This window comes from Canariomyces notabilis, assembly GCF_033297395.1.
Source record: "Canariomyces notabilis strain CBS 508.74 unplaced genomic scaffold N656scaffold_22, whole genome shotgun sequence".
Taxonomy (NCBI): Eukaryota; Fungi; Ascomycota; class Sordariomycetes; order Sordariales; family Chaetomiaceae; genus Canariomyces; species Canariomyces notabilis.
This window is the reverse complement of record NW_027041844.1, coordinates 65,926-89,864: the sequence shown is the minus strand read 5'-3', so window position 1 is coordinate 89,864 and position 23,939 is coordinate 65,926. Positions and strand designations below refer to the sequence as shown.

At 55.1% G+C, this 23,939-nt stretch overlaps 4 protein-coding genes across 4 annotated transcripts; 2 read left to right on the top strand and 2 right to left on the bottom strand.

The window, feature by feature from the left end:
* Positions 1-207: 207 nt before the first annotated feature.
* Positions 208-2,257, bottom strand: N656DRAFT_714732 (Calcium/proton exchanger; the record flags this gene model as incomplete). The annotated part of the gene is made up of 2 exons (XM_064811998.1): positions 208-1,453; positions 1,557-2,257. 2 exons carry the CDS (start codon positions 2,255-2,257, stop codon positions 208-210), a joined length of 1,947 nt encoding a protein of 648 aa, XP_064667442.1.
* A 1,294-nt stretch (positions 2,258-3,551) lies between these two features.
* N656DRAFT_847316 (uncharacterized protein) lies at positions 3,552-9,682 on the bottom strand (the record flags this gene model as incomplete). The annotated part of the gene is made up of 2 exons (XM_064819263.1): positions 8,991-9,682; positions 3,552-8,924 (listed from the first exon to the last, which is right to left on the bottom strand). The coding sequence occupies exons 1-2, from the start codon at positions 9,525-9,527 to the stop codon at positions 3,552-3,554; spliced, it is 5,910 nt and encodes a 1,969-aa protein (XP_064667441.1). The 5' UTR covers positions 9,528-9,682.
* Positions 9,683-10,885: 1,203 nt separating this feature from the next.
* Positions 10,886-12,447, top strand: N656DRAFT_791414 (cation efflux protein; the record flags this gene model as incomplete). The annotated part of the gene is made up of 7 exons (XM_064816971.1): positions 10,886-10,967; positions 11,041-11,090; positions 11,162-11,206; positions 11,292-11,520; positions 11,668-11,671; positions 11,771-12,059; positions 12,139-12,447. The coding sequence occupies 7 exons, from the start codon at positions 10,886-10,888 to the stop codon at positions 12,445-12,447; spliced, it is 1,008 nt and encodes a 335-aa protein (XP_064667440.1).
* Positions 12,448-16,856: 4,409 nt separating this feature from the next.
* Positions 16,857-20,549, top strand: N656DRAFT_714867 (uncharacterized protein; the record flags this gene model as incomplete). Its single annotated transcript, XM_064812006.1, has 2 exons — positions 16,857-20,405; positions 20,457-20,549. The coding sequence occupies 2 exons, from the start codon at positions 16,857-16,859 to the stop codon at positions 20,547-20,549; spliced, it is 3,642 nt and encodes a 1,213-aa protein (XP_064667439.1).
* Positions 20,550-23,939: the final 3,390 nt, after the last annotated feature.

Here is a 23,939-nt window from a genome sequence, read left to right as displayed (position 1 = left end):
TTGGTTGAACCAGAAAATGCAGGTCAAGCTGTAAGTATAAGACCAAGCTACTAATCTACTTCGTCTAGGGCGATAAAAAAACAAAGAAAGCGGCATTGCATAGTTCCAGCTCAATGGCTGCCCCGAACTCCGAGAGTTTGCACCCAACGCCCGCATCTAACATTCCAGTAATAACTACTCAAGAGCCCGGCAGGCCTCTCAACGTTTTTATGCCCCTGCCACTTCCTGATCTGTCGGGTACCCTACGCAGCCAGTCAGCAAGCAATCCAAGGAGCGTCGAAAAGGGGGGTGAAGGGGTGATGCCGAGGGAACAAAATGTCTTTTCAGAAATAACTTACACCACGAACACACAGCAATGATACAGTACAGACACATGAGTAACATGCCCTCAAGCCAATGTGATTTCCCGTCGGCGATGAGGTAGTTGACGAGCAGCACGGCGACGAAGAGCACGGCGACCTGGAACGCGTCAAAGCTGAGCGACATGGCGTCGACGCCCATGCCCCAGCCGATGATGACCAGGAGCGGGATCACAAAGAGGGCGACCTGCATGCTCGAGCCCACGGCCACGCCGATGGCCAGGTCCATCTTGTCCTTGCACGCCACCGTCACGGCCGTGGCGTGCTCGGCCGCGTTGCCCACCAGGGGGAGCAGAATCAGGCCGACGAACTCGGCGCTTACGGCCCCGTTGGCGGTCACCGCCGAGATGCTGTCGACCATGAACTCGGCGCAGAGGGCGATGACGACGGTTACCGCGGCTAAGGTGCCGAGGGCGACGAGGAAGTGGAGTTGGGGTTCTTCGGCTTCTTCTTCTTCTTCGCCGTTTTCTTGTTCATGTGCTTCTTTTTCTTCCTCTGTTACGTCACCTAGGTGGTGGTGGTGCTGCTGCTGGCTGTTCTCTTGCAAAGGAGGAGGCTGTGTGAGCAGCTCGCGGATCTTTTCGTTCTGAGACCGCCGCGAGATGAGGCCGTGCCCGCCCATGAGCCCCGCGGGGGCCACGAAACCCTGCGCCACGGCGCCCTCGCTCAAACCAGGGCTAGATTTTGCCCTTTTGAGAGACGGGAAAGGCTTGGCCTCAACCTTTTGGCTCTGTAGGGCAAACACCTTGGAGTGGGTCTTCAGCTGGAACAGGAGGTAGCCGGCGTAGACGACGAGGAGGATGACCGAGGTGCCGCGCGAAAGCTTGGCCACGTCGCTCGCGGGCGTGTCGCGGGCGGCGTCGAAGACGGTCGGGACGATGACGCTCGCCACGGCCAACGCCAGCATGCTCGCGGCCGTCTGGGCCACGGTCGTGTTGAAGTACTGCTCCGGGCGCCGCAGCCCGCCAAAGAAGAAGCACATGCCCAGCACGAGCAGCAGGTTGGACAGGATGCTCCCGATGAGCGACGTCTGCACGATGACCACCTCGTTGTGGGCGAGGGCGATGACTGCGACGATGAGTTCGACGGCGTTTCTAGGAGGTTTAGGTTTGTCAGTCATTCGGTCACTTCAGAAGTCTTGTCTAATTCCCTGACAGCTACAGGTCTAGCTCCGGAAGGAATAAGGATATTACTCACCCGAACGTGGCGTTGAGCAGCCCTCCCAGGGTCTCACCGGTCCGGAGGGCTATCTCCTCAGTCGCGAAGCCGAGCATAGCAGCCAGGGGGATAATGGCGATAAAGTTGACGACGAAGACGGCCACGCGGGGGATCGACTCGACGTAGTTGATGGCAATGCCGACGGGCGCCGTGATCAGCAGCACGTTGATCCACGAGTTGAACAGGGTGCGCTCGAGCTGGTTCCTGACCGTAAAGGGTTCCTTGGGCGTCAGGTGCTTGAAAAAAGTCCGCGACTTTTTCGGCTTTTCCTCGTTCTTCTCCTCCTCTTGTCTCTGCTCTGAAGTCAGCGTCACGCTACGATCGGTCCTCGAGCTCCTCTGGCGCAAGCCATCCTGGGGTACTGCTGCAGTTCCGACTCCGCTTTCTTCGATGGGTTGGCTGTCGCCATCTCGACTTGAATCCAAGGCATGGCCATTGGGCTCTCTGCTACTGCTGGGAACTCCCGGAGATGACAAAGCTGCAGGCCCCGTGGATGCGCGCGGCTGCCGCTCGAGCTCGCTGCCGGCTTGGTAGGTCTCTGGCCGGGTGGACTCGGTCTCAGTTCGTGTATGGGGAAAGATATTCCATGGTGGGTTCCGCCGGGCTTCGCTGAAGGCCCTCATCCTGGTTTGATAGATATTGTCTGGGCAGGGCGTATGGTTAGCTACAGCAACTGCCATATTCACAGCGCAACATGGCGGCGGAAAGCGAAACACTCACAAGACATGTCGGTTGGGAAGAGACCGGGAGATGTCTTGGTGTTGGAAAGTGGTTTCTCAACGCTGCTAGCAGCAGCTTGTCCGTCGGCAACCTCAGTTATAACTTATGTCCGATGTCCAAATCCGCTGGTGAGGGCTTGAGGCCTCCGTTTGCTGCCAATCGATTCGCCCAGAGTCCGAGTCATTCACGGTCCTCGGGAATAAGGTGTTGCTGACGACGACTCGGCAATACTTGGTCCTATACGTTGGGATCTCCAATGCGTGTTTATGAACGAGAAAGGAATCTGGTCAGCCGCGTCCAAGGTAGAAAGCTAATCACAGGCCCGGTGTATATAGCGGATCCCAAGGCTATATGTATGTACAATGTTTTGGTTCATGTCGCTGGCACTGGTTCATAAATCCCGCGGCATTATCTTAAGGGGGACGGACCCCTTGCCCCTTGTCTCTGATCCACTCACTGCAGAAACTCACTGCTGTTGCACTACAGCGGAGATGAGCTGCTCAACCCTCGGGCAGACGCTAACTTACAAGAACCCTGCGGATTCCGCATTTTGCAACGCCCATCTCTGATCTCTCATCATTGACGCAACCAGAACCCACCCGATGCTGGCTCTGCAGTCTGCACCCTGTCATAATCGTAGCCGACTTTGAAACCCTCGTCACCCCGTTTGATCTGGCGCACTGGTGAGGAAAGTACAGCACATTGTCGACATTGTGTGTATAGTGCACTGATTCGCTATAAGATAGTACTTAGCATGATGTTCTGCCGCTTATACAATTAACTGACTACAGTGAGGAGACATGCTTCACTTCAGTCTTCGTCACTCATCAATTCGTCATCGACACAGAGAGAAGACAGGTCGTCCCATCGGACATGGCCTTGGCACAGCAGCCAAGCCAGAAATCAAGCTTCGCCAAGGGACCAAGGGAATGCTTGTCAATGCTTGTCTGCGCCTCGGTATGCACGTTTGCATCATCACCAAATCCATCGCCAATCCAATCGCTCTTTTGTTTTGTTGGTTGTGTTTGGACAGGACAGAGCCTCATTACCGGCAGACATCATGGAAGATTCAACAACCAGTCAGTGCCTTCACACCTACCCATGTGTCTAGCTTCGTATGTGCAGTACTGCCTATACACGTGCACGGAGGTATTTAGGTACATGCAATGTACGATTCAAATCCCCACACATACGCATATCAATGTACATACATACATCCCTACCATACCAATGAGACCATACTGTACACCATCTTTACCCCTGTTGCTGTTGACCCCCACCCCCGTCCCTAGCACTCCCACCACCACCACCAGTACTCCCACTCCCACTACCCGCACTACTCATCCTCAACCCACCAACAATGGCATCATATTGCACACTCCGCCTCCTCAACAAAAGCTGCGAGCTCGACAGCAACCCAGGACTCGCCGTCCGCGGTCCAGGCCCAGCAACACCGCCAACACCACCACTTCCTTCACTCCCACTCCCAGTTCCAATCCCTAACCCGGCTGCGCCAGGAGAGGCAAAGTCAGACTTTGAAACAGACGAAGCCAGCATCCCCGGCGGCAGGCCCAAAGCAGGTATATTCCCGTCGGCCACCGGCCCAATTCCATGTCCGGGTCCGAATGAGGGCGTGCCGGTACCGCCAACGCTCGTCCCAGCCATGGCCGCCGTTACCGCCAGGTCCCTGTAAAATGCCTCGAGCCCGGCCGCATCGCGGCAAAACGCCTCGAGCTCCTCCTTGATCACCTCCGGCTCGGGCGTCATCATCCACGTCGTCGTTGGCCAGGCGTTGTTGTTGGCGGCAGCGCTGTGTTTGGTCTGCGGTGGCGCCGTTCGGACGGCGGGCGACAGGAGCTGGGACGGTTTTAGCAGGGGAGAGGAAAAGGGCGTCGAATCGTGCATGCTGGCGGCGGTGGCGGAAACGGGATTCGGGGAGGGGTTGGGAAACGCAAACTGCGTGTGCGTGTTAGGGCCGCCCCCTCCGCCCCCCGCTGCACCAGTCCCGGGCGTGATGACACGGATGGCGCCGCTGCCGGGCCCCAAGCCCGGTGTACAACTAGCGCTGAGGGCGCCGGCCGCCGGCGCCGCCGGACCTGGCTGTTGATCGCCCCGGAGTTCCTTCTGCATCTCCCTCTCTCGTGCAGAGGCCGCTCGACTGCTGTATAGTCTGTTAGCTAAGAGGAGCAGGTCGCCGTCGTCGGTAATCTCGGCCAGGAGAGACCCCGACCGGTGGATGTACTGCGTAAACCTGAAGTCGGGCTTGCCCCACGAGTACGAGACGTCGACGTTGCTGGGAAAGTTGGACGCCGCCTCGGTGTCGAGCACAAAGTCGAACTTGCGTAGGATGGCTTTCTGGTAAAAGTGCCTGCCCGGCTGCACTTGCGGGGCGAATGAGGTTGGGTCGTAGTAGGTCATGGGTGACTGATCCGGGGGCCGCACCGCCAGCTTCACCGTGTATGGCCGCCGGAAGGGGTTGATATCGCTGATGGCGCATGCCTCGGCGATAGGAACTTCGACCAGTCGGAGTCCATATTGCGCCGCTTCGCGAGCCCAGTTATCAATGGCATCCTCGACCAGCTTGGCCGTCACGTTCATCCAGTCCACGCGGATGTGGTAGCAGTTGTCTGGGTTGTGCAGTCGGTCATAGTGCAGCTCCACAATCTCGGGCCGGTACGACCGCCTTCTGTGGTCGACATCGTACTTTATAACCTTGCTCAGCACCACTTTGGGCCTTTTGCCTGTCATGGTGGAAGGAGGCCCAGTCGGCGTTGTCTCGCCCGATGTTGGTAGGCTCTCCTCGTGAATTGACGTTGGTCGAGAGAAGCCTGGCCGACCGTCACGCGACACCTGCTCCGTCAACGGTGTTGAGGGCACCGATCCGTGAGTCCTCTTGGTATTGAACCAGCTGGGAGGGTGCGGCTTTGCATACTCGCTGCTGATTTGGTAAAAGTATTGCCCGTCCCTGAAAGGATGCCGTCTCTCGACGTGCACAAACAGCCCACCGCTCTCCTTCTTCCCATCCTTCTCCTTTTCGTCCGAGACCATGAGCCGGTTGCCTAGCGCTTCCGCCTCTTCGCGGTCTTCCAGGTCCTCGAAGTTATCCAGAAGCCAGCTCGTCATATCCGAGCCAATGAAACAGTTGTAGTGCAGACGAAAGTGCCATCTGCGGTTCTGCATCCGGACTCCTCCGTTCTCCACCGGTTGCTGGATGGCCTCGGCCAGCGCCGCCAAGCTGAAGTTCTTCTTGGAGAATTGCTCCCTGCTTCGTACCAGCTGCCCCTTGCGGTGCGGCCCTTCGAGCCCTTCCAGGATCGGCAGCGTTTCCAGCTCGGCAGCAATGACAACCGACGCATCCTCCGTTTTGTAGACAATGTCCAAAGGGTTAATATCCTTCTTGGAGCGGGGTCCTGCACCTTGAAGCCGCCTTTCATTAGGCGGGATGTAGCGGTGCCGCTGCCACATCTGTGCGAGCTTTCTGATTCCCTCAATACGGATCTCCTCCTCGTTGTCCCCGCCCTGCGTTCCAGGCACTGACGAGCGCCTGCCCGTCATTGGGATCAGGACGAATCTGGCACGCCAGAATCGGAGATGTTCCGTTAATTCGTCGCTGTGGCCAGCGACGAAGGCATCTATGAAGTTCCAGTTCTTCTCAGCCCTTGGCGCCACGAGCTCAAACTCGCTCGTCCTATAGGACTCGTCCAACAGGGTGCGGATAGCTGGTTTGTACAGTGGCGGGCCGCCATACGATTGCGGGAATGTGTCAGTCGGCTTGCGAACGAAGATATTGACTTCGACCTCGGTACCATTGACGCATGAGAGCTGGTGTATGGTGTTACCCACCGACATGAAAATGCTCGTGCCATCCTCAACCATCTGGTCTCGCGAGAAAACATCGGCAACTTTGATCTGTTTCTGTCCAAAGGCCTTTGCTACAGCCGGGCCTACTACGATTTGGAATCCTAGTGAAAACCGCAAACCAACCAGTTCCCGTAGCAGATCGTCACGCGATCTTGGCTCCTCCGAGAGCTCGTCATCGAGATCTTGGGATACGGCATAAGGCTGACGTTGGTATTCGGATTCGAACTGAGATTTGCTTGGGAAGTACTCAGTCGTCAGCGGCACCGCTGCTGGCGAGCATAAACTCTTCCACTTCATGACTCTCATTTCCTGGGGCCTGGGAAAGACATGCTGCCAGCGGCTGTAGAGCATAGCCATATCCACGTCATTTACATCTGGATTCGAGGGGTTGAGCAGCGTCAGCCAGGGCGACATGGCCGTCTTTGGCGACAATGTAGACGGCAATTCTGGGACGGCGCCCGCGAGAAGTTTCGAATTGTATATCTTCTTGGCATCCTCGGCTCTAATGGCAGTAGAGTACTGGAAGTCGCGGTTGTGTATCGGGGGTTCCGGCCGCAGGGTTGACGCAAGCACAGAGCCAGACAACATATTGGCGGCAGGCTTAGCAGCAAGTTGATGATCCCTAATCACAATTGGCCTGCTTGGCGAGTCGGTGGGAAACTGGTGCCCCTGAACGGGCGAGAATGGAGCGTGACTTGCCTGGGAAAGCGTGGGGGTTCCCATCGCCAGGCTATGGGGCGAGGCTGGCCGCTGCCCCGTCTTCACTGGGGTCATCCGCTGATCTTGGGTGCTTGGCGCAGGGGATCGAGAAGCCCCTACGCTTTCCATGCTCACTTCAGCAGTGGCGGCTTTGGGAGCGGCAATGCCAAAGCCCCGGTTCCCCAGGCTGATGTGCCGCATGAACTTGGGGGCTTTGGCCTTGGTGGGTGAGGTCATGCTCGACGGGTCGGTATTCTTGGGATCTGTGCTTCTACGATGGACGGGTGGAGCCTCCGGCTTCTCCGCGCCGGGACGGTAGTAGGGAGAAAGCTCGGGAAGGACTTGTTGAATGGCTGTTGGAGGCCGTCGCTCTGTCGAAGACGTTCCGAAAAGGCGGTTGTCATCATTAAAATGTCGCCGAGGAGTGCCACCGTCGTGATGGCGGCTATATTTTGGATGGTTAAGGACTCGGCGGGATGATGGCAAGCGTGCTCTGGAATCGTCGTACTCTACCAGTTGCTTCCACAGTGATCGCTCGGCATGTTTGCTGTGCTTGTCAGGGGCAAACTTCTGAAATCCATACACGTGGTCAAACAGCGTCTCGGGCACTCGTAGATTCTTTACAAACACGTTCCCTTGCAGGTCGAAATACGGTTTCGGGCCCTGGCCCGCCGTTACAACCTCGAGAGGAAAACAGGGATCAAGATGCAGCGGCTTGGTCTCGATCTCGTTTGTCTCCATCACACTTCTCATCTGCAAGTCGTACATGCGGCAGCGTATCGGAAAGCCCTCGCTACCCCGAGTGGGCGCCGAGTCGGAAACAGACAGGGCGATGCCTTGGTATGATAGCTCCTCTTCAGAGGCGCCGGTCCAGTACGAAATGTGAAGCCATTGCGGCACAGCAGATGCCCACTCATCCCGTGAGGAAGAGGGATTCGAAGATTCACCGTGACGCGAACCGTCGGCTCTCTTGCTCGGGGAGAAGGACCCAGCAAGACTGCTGTAGCTGCCAAAGGGAATGGTTGGCTGGTTTGGTGTACTACCCAGACTAAAGTCCGTGTTGCCCTTGGGTTGTGCGTGCACGGCTTGTTGTGGGTTGCGGTATCGAAAAAGTGGCACCGAGTGCAGTGGGATCTTGGGGATGCATATCAAATCGATGCCAATTCCGTTACCCACAAGCGCCTCGGTAGTACGGCGCAGCGCATCATAGTCAACCTCAAAGACGCCGGGACTTGGGCTGATGACCACGACAGAGACACCTGTTCTGGTCAAGTCCCTGTCGATGTAATCGTGGGCGTACAGGGAGGAGGCCATGTTGATGGCCTCGAGAAAGTTCCCGTGGACAGCCAGGGAAGCCTGAGCCTTGATCCTATTGACCAGCGCCTCTCCATCGGTGGAATCCTGCGACGTAAAGGTCTGGGCCATTGCCTTCTGGTGGTACGTGCTGATATCCTTGCGGAAGTAGTTGAATTCCCGCTTAAGCTGGTGAAGAATCTTGGTCCATTCGCCGCTAGCCATTTCACTCACTACAACACGGTAGAAATCCTTGTATGGACGCCGATCTCCGGAGATCTGAACGCCGGTGTAGTAGTCATGGTGGGCTGAAGCACTGGCGAGCTCAGTGGAGATGCCCGTGTCGTACTCAACGCGCGCGAACATGACGATGGTGACGAGGTGTTTCACCTTCATGGCAGCCCACTTTTTGAACAAGGCCGGCAGGAAGCCATTGACGACCTTGTTGAACATGATTTCGCCCGAGCCATCGGAATCAAAGTCCCACATTTCGCGAGCCATCTGGATGAAGAGCACATAACGAGCGGATTCGCTACGGAAGATGGGCTTCGTATCGCGGCCAAAGAAGGCCGACTGCACCTTTCGGCCGTCCACATAGACAGCAGTGACCTGTGCCTTGACGGTGCCCATGAATAGGACCATCTGGCCCTTGTAGACGGTCCTTTCGGACAGCTCTCCGACCGCCATCCGCCACATGTCTGCTCTCGAGAGATACTGGTCTCTGAAACAGAGCTCCACGTGAGAGGCCTCAACGGCAGGATTATTTGGGTCAATCTGACGCGTTGTTAGTCTCTGCTACTGATTGGCGAGTAGTAAATAGGGTTGAGTTTAGAGCAGTACCGGAGTGAGGGTGACTTGAGTGCCCTTTTTCATGCCAAAGGCGTCGGCAATGTGCTTTGCGACATAAACCTCGACCATTGGATAGCGCATCTTCAAGTCCTTCTGCATGCCCTTAGCAACACAGATGTAGCGCCTGTCGGCTCCGGCAGAGGAGGCATCTTTGCGGTCGTGGGGATGCTGCTTGTGGTGGGTGTTTGCCAGAGGCTTTTCAGCGTCTGACTTCAGCACATCGATAGCCACCAAACTACCGGGCTTAATCTCGTCGCCAATCAGGTCGAAGTTGAGAAGCACCTCGTCGCGGGCAAACGACTCGTTGACGGTGACGGTCCATCTTCGCTCGCCGCGGCGTCTGGAGGAGGGGCGCTCACGGATGGTCGAATTACTCGACGTAGTGTCGCCGGGCGAATGCGAATACGGATGCTCGAAGTGCCGGCCAGAGCTGGTCTCGCTGAATTGACGAAGGTGGCCGGGCATGTTTGGGGCCCCTTTTGCCTTGGCTGGCCCTGGCGTGGTGGCCGAGGCATTGCGGGCAGACATGGATATTGAGAATTGGAGACTGTCGATCAGCAATCGTCCAAACAAAGAATTGAGTGCTCTGTTGAAGCCGACATAGCGCCCATTATGAAGGCTTTTGTCGACAGATGCGGCTAGCTGACAGCAGCACGAACTTGTCTCGTCCTGTCAGTGACAACGATAACGTTAGTGTAGCCCACCTGCAGATCTACAAGGCAAGAGGTTAGCTCTTACCGGCAGAATGTGAGTGATGCCCGCTCACCGCCTTCCTTCCCCAATTCTGAATTGGGCCCAGGGAAACGCATTGACCAATGGCATCTTGATCTTCACGGGTGGAGTTCGAGCTCATCTTACCTCCGTACTGCGGCGACTCCAAGGCACTGATGAATGGCCCTAAGAACCAAAAGGAACAACATGAACTTGCAACACAAAATGGAATCGCGTCCGCCTCCTTTGTATCAAGTCATTCACGAACCAATTACATTGCCCGTGGTCTGGGGCCGGATTGTCCCTGGAGGGTGACGGCAGATTCGGCTTGCATCACCATGTTGAATGAATCTGATTCTGCGTTGCTGCAGCAGTGCATGTAACCCGGATACCGGCATTGACTACCTTACTGCAAGCTGCCATGCCACGAATGTCTCTTGCCGCTTCGTTTGTTGCGTTATGCGAGGTCGCGCATCAGTCCGACATCAACCGTACCTCTTGAAGACAGGTCGCTCGACTTGAAGCAACGATATAATACCTAAGGTAAGGTAATGGAACTTATCTTGGGACCTAGCTGTTGGATTGTTCTAGGATACATCTCATACAGCCCATGTTCGAACATTTCATCCTCAGAGAGACAAAGATATTCAGTTTCCAGAGAACTAGACTCATCGCCAGCTGCTCTTCTCTCTCTATTCATCAATCGTTTTGGCTGAGCCACATGGTGCACCACTGTGCCCTCCCACAGCGCCTGGCCAACGAAAGCCGCTGTGCATTTGCCTTTCACTTCTCCACATCACCCTTACTGAGTTCCAGAAAGTAAACAAGGAAACAACATGAGTTGATCCCTGATTCACATATGTTGTCTTTGTGATGGATAGGGGCGTGCAACCCAAAGCCGGAGCCGGCCATTTGTTTGTGGCGGTGGCCATCCACTCTCATATGCCACCTACAAGTCCCTATATACTATATATGCGAGGATAGAAGCACGGAAATACGCATCACTACTGTTGGACACAGCATTGGGTGCGAATGAGACCAGGTGACGTTACTCTTGTGTCAAGTATCACCACCCTCGGGCTCAAGCAATCTGGAAAGTTACGACGAGCGGCGTTCAAGTTTCGCATCCATTCCTCTCCCAGTTTCTGCCCCAAGCGGCATCTTAAGCCTGGATCATGGTATTGAAACTGAGGGATAGGCAGCGAGTTGCCATAGCAATAGCTATAACCTTCTCCTTCTTCGTCTGTGAGCTCATAGGTCGGTAACGGAAGTGTGTCAAGGAAGTGGGAGGCCCAGGATCCGCAGCTGACACGCATCTACTTTGCCCCAGTTGCCTTCAAGACGCAGAGTCTAGCCCTGATGGCCGATGCCTTCCACTATGTGAGTCAGCCCCCTGGATCAGGCAATGCAATTCTAAGGTTGTATTCAGCTAACCCCGTGGCTACTATTAGTTGACCGATCTGCTCGGCTTGGTCGTGACCTTGACTGCCATCTTCGCAAGTCGCTTTTATCAGTACTAGTACCTCCCGGATGGGAAACTACTAGTAGATCGGTCGGGTATGGTGCTGACTCGATAGGCAGATATCGGAGCGTCCCGATTCCCCGCAGGACCTTTCATTTGGGTGGCAGCGAGCCCGGTTGCTTGGTGCTTTCTTCAATGGCGCCTTCCTGCTTGCGCTGGGAGTCAGCATCCTCCTCCAGTCAATTGAACGCTTCATTTCAGTCCGTGAGGTCGAGGATGTGAAGTTGGTCCTCATCATGGGCTCTATAGGCCTTGTGTTGAACATCATCAGCGTTGTTCTCCTGCATGGTTAGTACTATACCACGGGGCGGGGTGACAGGACATGTTGGGCATCCAACTGACATAGCCTCTATAGGGCATCACCAACACGGCCACCATGCCAAGACCGACATTGAACAACGCTCGAGCTGTCCATCTGATGGGTCATTCTCAAAGGTAAGTGTAAAGCGAGCACATGGAGAGAGCGATACAGTGCCTTGCTAAGCATCATCCATGTGCAAAAGAGCGTCGATAAGCATCTTGATCATCGACACGCCAGACACACCCTCAATACCCTCAATACCCCGAAGCGAGACCTCGGCATGGTCGGAGCTATGCTGCACGTCGTCGGCGATGCGCTCAACAATGTGGCAGTCATCACCGCCGGGGCCATCATCTGGTTCACGTCCTCGCCCATGAGATTCTATGCCGATCCCGCCGTTAGCATGGCAATATCTGTAATTATCTTCTTGTCAGCTTTGTCTCTGGTCAAGAAGAGCGGCAGGATTCTCCTCCAAAGCGCACCGCGGGGAGTCAACCTTGCAGATGTCAAGCACGACATTGAGAAAGTGTGTACATTTTTTACCCTTGAAGTGCGTCATCGGCAAACCTCCCTTAGCCTACTAACACGCGCCTTTCTCCCTATAGATTCCTGGCATCGAGTCGGTCCACGAACTCCATGTCTGGCAACTCGACCAGTTGAAAGCCATTGCCTCGGCCCACGTCACCGTCTCGGATTCCAACATTGACACGTTCATGGAAAAGGCAAAGACGATTGGCGAGTGCCTTCATGCCTATGGAATCCACTCGACGACGCTGCAGCCGGAAATCATGTGCACACCCCTGGGGCCCGGTGGCGGTAACGGAAGGCAGTTGCCGTGCCAAGTCATGTGCGGTAAGGGCAAGTGCGAGGAGCTCATGTGTTGCAGTACTACTAGTATCGTGCAGGAGTACTAATGTCCTCTCTCACCGTCATTGGGTTGTCTGATAATCGGTCGTCTTCAGGTTGTTAATCGCACTAACACATAGTTCTTTTTCGTCCTTTACTTTGTGATGAGAGAAGAGCGCCCCCTGAGCGAGTCAGTTCCGAGTTGAATACAGGCCAGACAGTGGTAGTCCGTATGCACTGCAACATGTAAATATAGGTAGTCTTCAAATTCCTACACATTCTTGACCTTCAACTTGAACCTTGTGCTCAAGATAAGATCCTTCAAGCACGGCCCTCAAGCCCTCCTGGCTTGTGGACAATGTTTGTATGGCTGCACGAACAAGGGCGCGATACTAGTAACTTCATGGAAGGCCGGATTCCTGAAGTAGGACGAGCCGGCCAGAGAAGCAAAGCAATATTCCAGTGGTTATCAATGCAGTAAGCGCGGACGACTCTTGCCCCTGACTGGTAGAGCCTCATCCCACACTATCCACACTCAGGTACATACATACACGGCACCGAGAACCTGGTTCTTTTGGCACCAGATACGCCATTTCCATGAGGGGCCCCTCAGTGCCGGATCAGACTCGGAAGAAGCATCCCTATGCGCCAACCAGATCACCAACCCACGCCTCGCTTGTTGTCTGCGTTCGTCTCGTTTTGCCTTTTTTGGCCTGCCCGGACCCATCCCCTGGGAGTAACGAGAAGGAGGATCGCCCCTGTTTCCTGCAGCATGGAAAGGGGCGTGGGGGATCGCAGACTTACCTTTTATTCTGTAAGGAGGTACTTACCTTCTCCTACAAACATAATGCACATGTGTTCAGAGAGAAGAAGAACCACAGCCAACATCTACATCGCCTGAGCTAGAGGCTAGAGGACCTGATAGATCCCTGGTTAACGATATCGTTGAACCTCTATTCTCGGGCTGCTTTTATATTCCTGTTGAGTTGGAATCCTTTGCATCCACGCAGAGGCTACTAGGAAGGTATGTAGCATACACCTAATTGCCCGTCTGACGTTTGGCTTGTAAGGAATCAGGTCGTGTAATTTGGTTAGAGCGTGCCTAGGAGCATCTTGCTCTTGCTGTCCTACGACCTGGATGCGGACGGAAGGAGCAAGTCCAACCCAGCTCTTACTGTTTCAGGCCAGTATAACCCCCCCCCTCCTTTCCTCCTCTCTCCTCGCGCAACCGAGGTGAAGCTGAAGATCGCCACCACCACCGCCAGTATATGGCCAAGAAACTACAAAAAGACGTGAGGACTACAAAAAGACATGAGGAATAGTTATCCAGGTTGCCAGGGGGCTTACACGGGCGCAGGAGACGCTTTGGATCGAGATGTGAAGACGGTGATCGGAGATACTGCAACTATATACACTACATAACGTCATTTTCTGCCAGTTCTATTGAGTATCTCCAGATGCAAACCGCGATTCATACAGACATGCAGAACGCAGCCAAAGTGCGGCCAGCCAACATCGACTTCCAGGTTGACGTTATCTCAATCGACGTGTGCTTTTCAACGAGGTCACAGGGGCTGGGCTTCCCGATTGGGCCATGTCGGCCTGCCCTCCGTCGACATCATTGGCTGTGTGCCATTTGGGCGTGCATATTGCAAGGGGCGAGTAGTTAACACTACAGGAGATTATGTAGGTGAGGCATGCAGGTGTGTAAAAGGCAATGACAACCTCAAGCACTGAAGCTGGGTAGGCAGGAGCGTTGGCTATGCTTTCAAGGAAAAGAAAACTACCCATGACTTTTATTACTGTCCAGCTTACCCAGGAGGAGACGGGGTCTTTATTAGAGAGTGTCTCGCCGCACTATGTATTTTGTCTCTCCACACTATGATCCCGACAACATGCATATACATAACCCTAACCATCTTCCAGCCTGCTTTTCCAGACCACAACTTACCATATTCCACCATACAAAGATATTTTGAGGCAGCGGGAGCAGGCGTGCTTGAGCACTGGCAGCGCAGGGTACGTCAAGGAGGGACGAGCGTGTGTCAGGGTTATGTATGTGCATGTGGTAGGGTCAGTGTGTAGTGAGACAAACCACATAGTGCGGCGAGACATTCTCCTTTATAAATGCCTCTTGCTCGCCGCAATTGTCGGAGGCATCCGCCCGGCCGAGGCATCCCGGAACCGTCCGGACGACCCGAGAACTCAGACGAAGAGAGCCTGGAGGGCCGGCAGTCAAAGTAAAGTTGCACTACCTGGGAGGAAGGTATGCTGTAAGATACCCGTCATAATTATCGCGCAAAATTCATCCACAATGATCATGCGCTTCGTGTCTCTTGACAGGTCTATATCTTGCTTTTCCCTAATTCTTTGACTAATCGTCCAACTGCCGGCGAGGCCCGGCTCCAAAACTCTGCATTATGACAGTGGAATGCAGTGGTGAGAGTGGGTAGGCTGGGTGGGGAGACTTGTCCCCCGACCCGCATCAATCACCAATCGTCACGGCGAGCCAGACGGTCGGAATTCAACCCCTCACCCCAGCCCAGTGGCGCTGCCTGAATGCGGCATCGTGAAATGAGAGTCCGTACTTCGGACAACTCGACAACCACACTAGGAGAAGCGCGGAAGGGTTACTTCATCGATATGCTGTGCTGGGTCGCGAGTCTTGAGACAAAGACAAATGAGAACCTTTGGAAAGAGGACGAAAACGGGTATTAATATCCCGTAAACGGCTCGGAAGGTTAGCCGACGGCGGCCGGGCCCGCTGCAAAGTGATGTATTGCACATAGGTAGCCTCCGTAGCCAAATATGCACTGAGGTTAGTCCGGTAGTGTGCTCTACTACCTCAACTCTCGTTATTTACCGGCATGGTTCGGCGGTTGAATTATAAGAGTGTATTCGTACCTGGTCCCGGAAAGTGCCAACCAGATTCTGCGTGCCGACGGTAGCAAATCCATGACGAACATCGACTCCTAACTTCAGACAATGGCAGACAATGGACGACTAGTAACAATGCTCATACAGAGTATGATCTGACCTAATCGAAGAGAGATTGTGTTGTGCATGCTGCAATGCAGGTGCTCGGCGTCTGCCATCGAGTCATCGTACTCTGGGAAACATATAGAGCTTCACCACACCTTGTGAGACTGTAGCTTGTGAGGTTTCGTGGCAGAGACTTGAGGTTGGACGGGGTTATTTTTGGTGCCCAAGTCGGCATGGCGGCGAGTCTTCTGTACCGGTACCTCAGCTGTCAAGTTGGGCTGCGCTGCGTTTAAAATTGGACCCACCCATCTGCTGCATCGCTCTGTTCGAGCCGCTTCGATTTGCAAAGCTGCAAGCGACATTTGCCCTTTGCCGGTGCCCACCGGGCCCCACCGGGTCCCGCCGGGTCGCACCGACAGCGCAGCACTTGCACTTGTTCTTGGCCCTGTCCTAGCAAGCTGCAACACACCAACTGGAGCGCGCTGGACGCAGAACATCCACCGCCGCTTTCGTCGTCACTCGTCACCGCCATTCTCAACCCTTGTACCGGTATCCCCGCAAAGCAATCAAACAGAACCGGCGACAATTGAGTTCCCTCGTGATCTAGGCAGACAGACATTATATCCAACAAGACGCCAGAGCCGCGCAAAGCGTCATTTTCTATCTTCTTCTCGGGCCACACTCCCTTGACAGAGTTGAAGTGACTGATGGGAGGAACTGTGCGATATCCCGCCTACACTTATTCGCCCGCCTCTCGCTCCTCCCGGAACCTGCGATCAAACGCCCTCCGACCTTCGGTATGTATGTACGGTCCTATACACCTCACTTACCTAAGGCCTAAATTACTCCACATGGCGAATTCTTTGAAAATCCCCACAGGCTACCGCTATTCCTGTGGTAACGCATGAAGTTCTGTACTAACCGCTCGGGAAGACAAGACGCCACGAATAGCGGCTTGCCGTGACTCTCATTGGGAGGAGCCCCTAGTCAACTAACAAAACGCACGTATGCACGCCCTTTATGCCCTCAGGCCTTCGCGTGTCCGCCGTCCACTCGTTTTGCTGGGTACTTGCGCACTCCTGACCGCAGCGGTGTGTTTTGCGTAAGCGGCTGGACTTTCTCCTTGGCCGCCAAACCTCTGGCCTTTCCCAGCCTGGCGTGCTAGGTGCTAGGGTAGAAGGAGAGTACGGGGTGGTGTTGTTGCTTGACGGGCTCGGGCATCGGGACCGTTATCGCGTCTCGCACGGTGCTGAGATTGAGCATCTGGGATCTGCGCCCGTTGCCGCGGTGTGCGATGCCACACCACGCCTCGCCGTTCCCGTACTCAACACAGCGTATTCTTACTGCTTTGCTCACCTCAACACGCTCCCATCGCATGGCGGCATCGCCAACCCCGCCAGCAGCGATGCAAGTCCGGCACCTGCCTGCCGTCTGAACTTCCGAAGGGACAGACCCCACGACTTGCACAGCGCGCAAACTTGCCCGCAACTCTGTGATGCTCGGAAAGCTCTTCAACCTTGGCGCTGGCTCCGGGGCCGGGGATTCCCCTTCTGCCCAGACCCAGTCGCACAAGCCCGTCTCTCTCGACTCGGTGCAGGAGGACATCCATACCCGGAATCTGCTCTTCCCTGATCCGCAGGACCTCTATGAGCACCGCTTGAACCAGCTGTACCCCCTCTCCAGCGGCTCTTCTACACCCGTCAACTCACCAACCAACGCCTTTGACTACAATGGCGACGTTGAGCTCGACGTTCGCGATGTCCGCATCATCATCATGCAGGACGCCCTGAGCTCCGTCGCAGCGTCTCTTCTCTACGACAGCCAACCTCCCCCGTCCGTCCCGACCGCTTCCGTGGATCGCCCCTCGGCCACCGCCGGGTCCTACTCGGTGCAGGAGCCACGCCGAACGCCTGCGTCTCCCCGAAAACCCAGCATCCACTACTCGCAGCGCCCTATCGTGATTCAACCCGGCAGTCCCAAGACTCGGCAGGGCGCCTTCGATAGGAGACCATCAGTCCATAGCCGTAATCAGGGCCATGTCGAGAGTGAGTCGCAGCGCGCTTGGCGGGAGTATCGGGAGGAGCTAGCTACTTTTTCCAGCTGCATATTTGGCAACTCGGAACTCATGGCGTACAAGGGAACCTCGACCAAGGTGCACGTCGTGCCGTCTGAGGTTCGAACTGTCGAGAGCACGTCGAGTCCAGGGGACGGCCGTGGCTCCCTTGGCAGGTCTAGCATGCGGGCAAGCCGGCTCTCACAGTCCTTCTCCATCGAGAACCCCCCACCATTCGCCACTTCCGCTGCCCCAAGTGCTGCAAGTCGTGTCTCCGACCGGAAGAAGGTGCTAATAACGAGACTGTTCCCTGTTAATCTACCTCTTGACGAAGACCCTATTCTTCGAGGCTCCTTTTCCGAAGACCCCACCAGCTACCCCTTCCCGCCGACCGCGGACGACGTCAGGATGAAGAGAAGGCAGCCCAAGCCCAAGCGAACGCCCATGTACGCTGTGGCCCTCATCATTAGCCTGCCACCCTCACCTTCGCATTCGACGCCAGCACCCGCATCAAGGTCGGCATTCCGAGGTCCCAGCTCCTATTCTGAGCAAGACTCGTTCCCCTCATCTTTCAGCTCTACCCGGCGATCGGGCTGGACCTTGGTTGGTCAAGGAGGATTCGGTTCCGATTCCTTCGACGTGGGACTTGGCACTGATGTTGAAGACCAAATCGACGCTATCACGCAGCATTGGGATATCATCATGCGGACGCTGAGCCACTTGCAGTCCATTGTTGCCACCACGCTCCTAACCATGCTCAGACAGGCAGACCTGGCTTCTCCGGACCCGCTCCCAACTTTGTCAATCCAGACGGGCAGGGGCTCTTCTGTATCCGGGCGCCGTAGTGAAGACGGGCCGCCCGTCAAAATCCCAAAGGCAAATACCAAGCACATCACGCTACTTCCAAACTGCCTGCTAGACAATCGGCGCATCGGCGCCGAAGTAGAAGCCGCAAAGACGAGGGTAGTGGCCGGCATTCGAGCTTCTCGTGTGACGACGGGTCAGAACCGTTGGCCAATCTGGCGGGAGGAGGCTCGGTGGGTAGCCAAATGGGCTGGTGGAAAAGAGCAGGGCTTCTTCTTTTTCAATTTGCTAACAGGGTTTCTCGCAACACATACCGACTGGCTTCAGGCGTTGAGCCCGCCGTCTTACCGGCGACGCCACTTCTTACAGCAGAAAAGCAAAGCCGAAGAGGATTCCTGGGTACCCGCTCGCACCATCATCATCAGTGACAACAAGATAGCGGCGCGACGCTTGGTCTTCCTCCTGGCCGCATTCCTCCCGGCTTCACAGCCGCTTCCAGGTATTCGGACCCATCGGCCAAGCACTCCAGCATCCCTGGGAGCCTTGTCGCACTCACCTCCATCCTTCGTCGTGCCCATTCTCAAAGAGGAGTCGCTCCGGAGGAAGATCAATCGCCGCCCTGGGTCGCGCATGCCATCACATTCTCGAAATCTCAGCTTGCAATCGCACAATGCTCGCGCTGGCGCCGTACCTCCTCCGCTAGCGCACCTGAGCATGGAAGGCCGACACGAAAGACGGTCTTCAGATGCGATGTCAATCAAGACGAGCAAGTTGCCCATTCACGGCAGCGACGTAATGACACGCAAAAGCAGCGCTGCCACAACCGCAACCATCACGCAGGAAACCAGCATTCCGCACTTCTCCACTGTTCATCGAGCCGACGGCTTTTCCCAAGGCAGGCCTGGGACCAGTACCAGCGTAGCAGCGGACGATCTAAAGCGGCTTACCGGAGATGAAGGCCCTGGGTCTCAAGCTCCGACGACTAGTGAGCGCAGGCAGAGCTCGAGATGGAGCGTGATCAGCGGCCTTTGGAGCGTTAGGAGAAGAGACTCCACAAACAAGGTTCCCTTGCAGGACGACGCAGGGAATGGAGGTTCTTCGTCGCCTACAAAGACGCGGCAACCTTCCGACTCCTCGCTGTGCAAGACGCGGCCAGAAGTTGAGACTCCCGCGGATCCGAAAGGGCAACAGCTCGGTGGCACCCAAGATACTTCGGCGACGGGTTCCGGCGATACAATACCCCCTGCCCGCCCCTCCACGGACACATTGGGACTCTCCGGACAGCCTCCCGCTCTACAGAAAGCACAAAGGATACCGGACCCATCTGGGGCTTTCGAATCTCCGGTGAAAACATCAATCAACATCGACGATGGGGTTATCGACGTGGATGTCCCGTTGCCGGATTTTGTCACTTCGTTTGAGAGCGCCGTTAGCTCGCCTTCGAGCAGTGGCTATCTCTCTGCTTCGGGATTCTGCACAGGACTCGATGCTTTTGAGCACTCCTGCCGCTTCTCCCCAGACGGGGACATGCCTCTCAATGTCGCTGGCTGGCTGCAGCAGTACCACCCGGACTTTTTGCTGCAAGCATTGCCGGCCCAGGATGGTATTATAGAGCAGATCAAGGCATCGATGCGAGTCGAACCATCCCCTCCCCAGTCTTCTAGCGCACAATCCACTGGAAGCACCGCTGAACGGTGGGTGGACATCAGCTCGGCCGTCGTGGCCGACACAACTACGTTCAACATAACGCGTATACGTTACCGTCGCTTGGTCAAGCCCAAGCCTGGCGGGGACCGCAACACGGCGTCGACGACACCCCTCGCCACCCAGGAGGTGCAGCTGAGGGAGGAATTTATCGAAGAGCCCATTGTCTGCTTCGACGACGTGCTCATCGAGGCCGTGGAGAAGGTCATGGCGGCGGGCGGCGCCGAGACGGTTAGCAAAGCGAGCTCGGAAAACTCGTCGCGGTCGGCCAGCAAGCGCAGGAAGAGCACATCTGTTGACTCGGAGATGGGGCAGCACCCCCCGTCCACGATTCAGGGCAGTCTCATGGTGCCGCAGGAGGTGCCGCGGTCCAAGTGCAAGACGGTCGTGCTCTCGGCGTTGGAGGATATAATACAGGATGTCATTGCGGAGAGGGAGCAGGAGCAAGAACAGGATCACGACGGTGCTCAGGGCGAAAGCCTGGTGAGAGAGGGAATCGGAGGAGAGGGACGGCAAAGAAGATACCGCAGCGAGCGTGCCGCCGCTGCCTTTGCCGCGAGGGAGCGGGAAAGCCCGCTGCGCGAGGCGGTCAGGGCCTGGATAGAGAGCGTGGATCTCGGCGATTGAAGAAGTGATACCCCATGTCCTTAATGTTTTCTTCTTCTTCTCCCACATTTCGGTGCTACAGTATCCGACTTGGTTTCTTTCTTCCTTGTTCTTTCGTCCATCAGAACTTGACTTGAGTCGAAAGGAAAGGGCAACTCTCCTTCATTCTGCATTCTCAAATCTCAACATGACCTTCGGGTTACAGACGCAGACGCTTTACGTTATGTTACGATTAGGCTCCAAAATGGATGCGATGGGCTCATGGCATGGGTATACCGTGTCAGCGGCGGACTATATGTCGAACGTTACAATCAAGGGCTTAGATAACCTCTAACTAGTTCCTCTATAATGAGAAGCCACTAGTAACTATTTACATACAGTAAAGTACTAATATCGTTACACCTGTGTCTGTGTCGTTTTGCGACATGCATGTCGTTGCTCAAGTTGTCAAAGATCATGCATTATCTATGATGCCTACCGCCAGCCGTATGGAGTTCTCAGGGGTTCTGGATTCTGATTAGCATGTCCCCTTTCCCGTCCCCACCCGACAGGAGGAGGATATGACTTGTTTCTGAACCCGTAGCTGACGGAAGTCGGATTCCTTTGAGTTACTTACTGCCTAGCTGACGTGCTGGCGAGATGCTATGGATGATGATGGGCACAGAACTACTTCGTAGGTACTGTAGTGTATGTACAAGTACCTACTATGTAATACTAGCGCTGACGTGTGGCTGTTTCATCAGTTTGTGCGTTCTATTTCTCAGCAGTAAAAATAGCCAATAGGGGCTAAGGTAGGCTTGAAATTCCTCTCGTTGACTTCGTACCACCCAAGTACGTAGGTTTATTTCCATTCCGGGCTCTTGTCCTCGTACGGTATCCTGTACTGCGCTCTTCATCTCCCACCCATGACCGACACGAGAAGCCCCTTTGTGTCGAGTCTCGTATGTCGAGTCAACGTGGTAACTACCCTAACATACTTAGTACCTTAGTCGGTATGCCGGTTTCGACTGGAGCTTACAGTATGTATTGTACACACATTCGTACATAGGCAAACAGCAGAAGCGCCACAATTCTTAGCGGCGGCGACGACATCCTTCCCCGGGGCCTTCGCAAGCTACCATTTTCCGTAGGGCTTTTAACCACCGTCAGCTCTTAACCATGGCCAATGGGAATTGGACCTGCATCTGTCAAGTCTTGGCACAGCTGGCAAAATGTGGGGCTGGTTAAGAGCTGACGGTGGTTAAAAGCCCTACGGAAAATGGTATGCTTGTTCTGTCTATCCCTTCTCACAAGATTACAAGCAAGTCAATTCTCTTGCATGCTTAGTCTGGTATGGGTCCGACTACATACTGTATCAAGAGGATACTAGTAGCGTAGCTGACGTCGCGAACGCCGTGAACGCCGCGAACGCCATGTGGGTCATGACTGCGCGGCCAAGACCAGCACCGGCTAAAGCTGACGGGTAAAGTCGAGTGCGAGGTCAACTCCTCCCGGCGCTTGCGAAGCTAGGGATGGAGCTAGGTATGACTTCTTGAGTATGTATAGTGTGCGCTAGAGCTGTGACAGCTCAGCAGCACCAGTCCGTGTAAGTCTTGGTAAACTTACTCCACGTGCGTTGACGTTGCTAGGTCGATACATAGCAGGTACCAACAACTGAAGGAAGGGATGAATGCTTGTCGTGGCTGCGGGCAGGCGGATGGAAAGCCAACCCCGTCGATGCTAGACCGGGACTCGGACCTGGACCTGGACCTGGACCTCGACGGTGCTTTGCGGAGACAACAACTGTTGTCGTTTCTTCGGTTCGTTGATCTTATGATGTGAAAGTCCCGTGGTAATACCACCTTTCAACTACCGTGGTAAGGCAAGCCAGCGACTTAGAGGATCAACCGTGCGTAGAGCCGAAATAGGAAGGTCAAAAACACGCGATCAGACGGTTTCGTGAGACTCTGATGAGTACTCGTAAGTGACTGGAGTTTCTCAATGGTTCAGGGTCGCTGGAGCCAAAGAACTGTCAAAGGTGGTACAGCTTGGCGTAGCTCTACCCAAACATCGAAGAGGTGACAGGTGAAAGTTGCGATGCTAACGGTAGCATGGCGAATGCGAGTGCATTGGCCGATTCCTACCACACAAGCCGGGAAGAAAATGCTTGATTCTGTTGCGGATGTTACATGAGATATAACGTCGCGTATTCTTCAACGATGCTAATGTAGGTACCGGCAGCCGTACGTAGCGCTTTGTTGAACAGCTTAACGGTCGATGTTGGACCTCACAACTCGAGTCCCGCTGTGCTGATTGGTTGTTAACTTCCAACTTCTTGGGATTCGTAGGTAGGTAGCTTTGTTGATATTGCAAGCAGCACGCGGGAAGCAATATACTATCGTTGACGGTTGATGCAACCAGTACCGTTCTCGAGGGCCCTGAAGTCAACTAGATTGGCGGCCCAGTCCGTCGAGAATACTGGTAGCAGGTCAGAAGCAGTGAGACCCGCAGATGCGTAAAGCTGAATTCAGCGCCGAAGTTGCAGCAGTCGCTGTAGGGACTGTCGATTGTGCATCACGACGTCGAATCTTCAAGAGTCGGCGGCGTAAATAGTAGTTTCGCAATCCGTGCGAGGATGGATATCTCGGGTCTCTCTTGTAGAGCCGGTAGTTTGTTGAAGAGACGGCGACAGGATCTGATGTCGACGACGGAATGGACCAGTTCTCCAGGCGGAGAGTGACGGCCAAGGCCGACGTCCTCCGATCCGAGCCTGCCAACCCGGAGTGCCGGCACCGACAACCTGGCCCAGCCTGGAATGGAAGTAAGGGGGGTTCCGGTTGGCTTTGGCTTTGACACACATGCAGATTAGTTATATTGCTTTGAAAGCTTGTCTTTGAAATCTGTCCATAGCCTGAGAATTTGTCATGACTACGGAATACTTCGTAGTAGTCTCACAATCGGTTTGCGCTGGGCATGTGCCGAAATTCATCTTATGTGCGACCCAACGATCCAACGTCAGGTTGATGAAGGAAGCAAGAAAACATTCCAGCATTGGACAATGGGGGCTGCCTTGGCAGTCGGCAGTACCTTCCGCTGGAGGCTGATCGCTGCGGCCGAATTCAGGGGCAACTTGCAAACGGTGCGGCGGTGGCCCTTTCCCCGCCCTCCTTGAACCCCGCGCTTGTTTGAGCCAGGCACGCTTTTTCAGGCGCTGCCCCTGCATCTCGCAATCCCGTTGGCTGCCTCGAAACATTCCGGAATCCCCACTCTTTCAGCTAGCTTCTGCAAGAGGATTGGGCGAGAAAGAGCGAAGGGTTTCCTCCCAAGCCACATCAAAGATCGGCGGAGCCCTACCAGCCATTCCTTTCGATGAGATCCTTCCTTTGCAAGATTCCACACGCGCGACTATGCAGCAGGTTGATTCTTCACCTC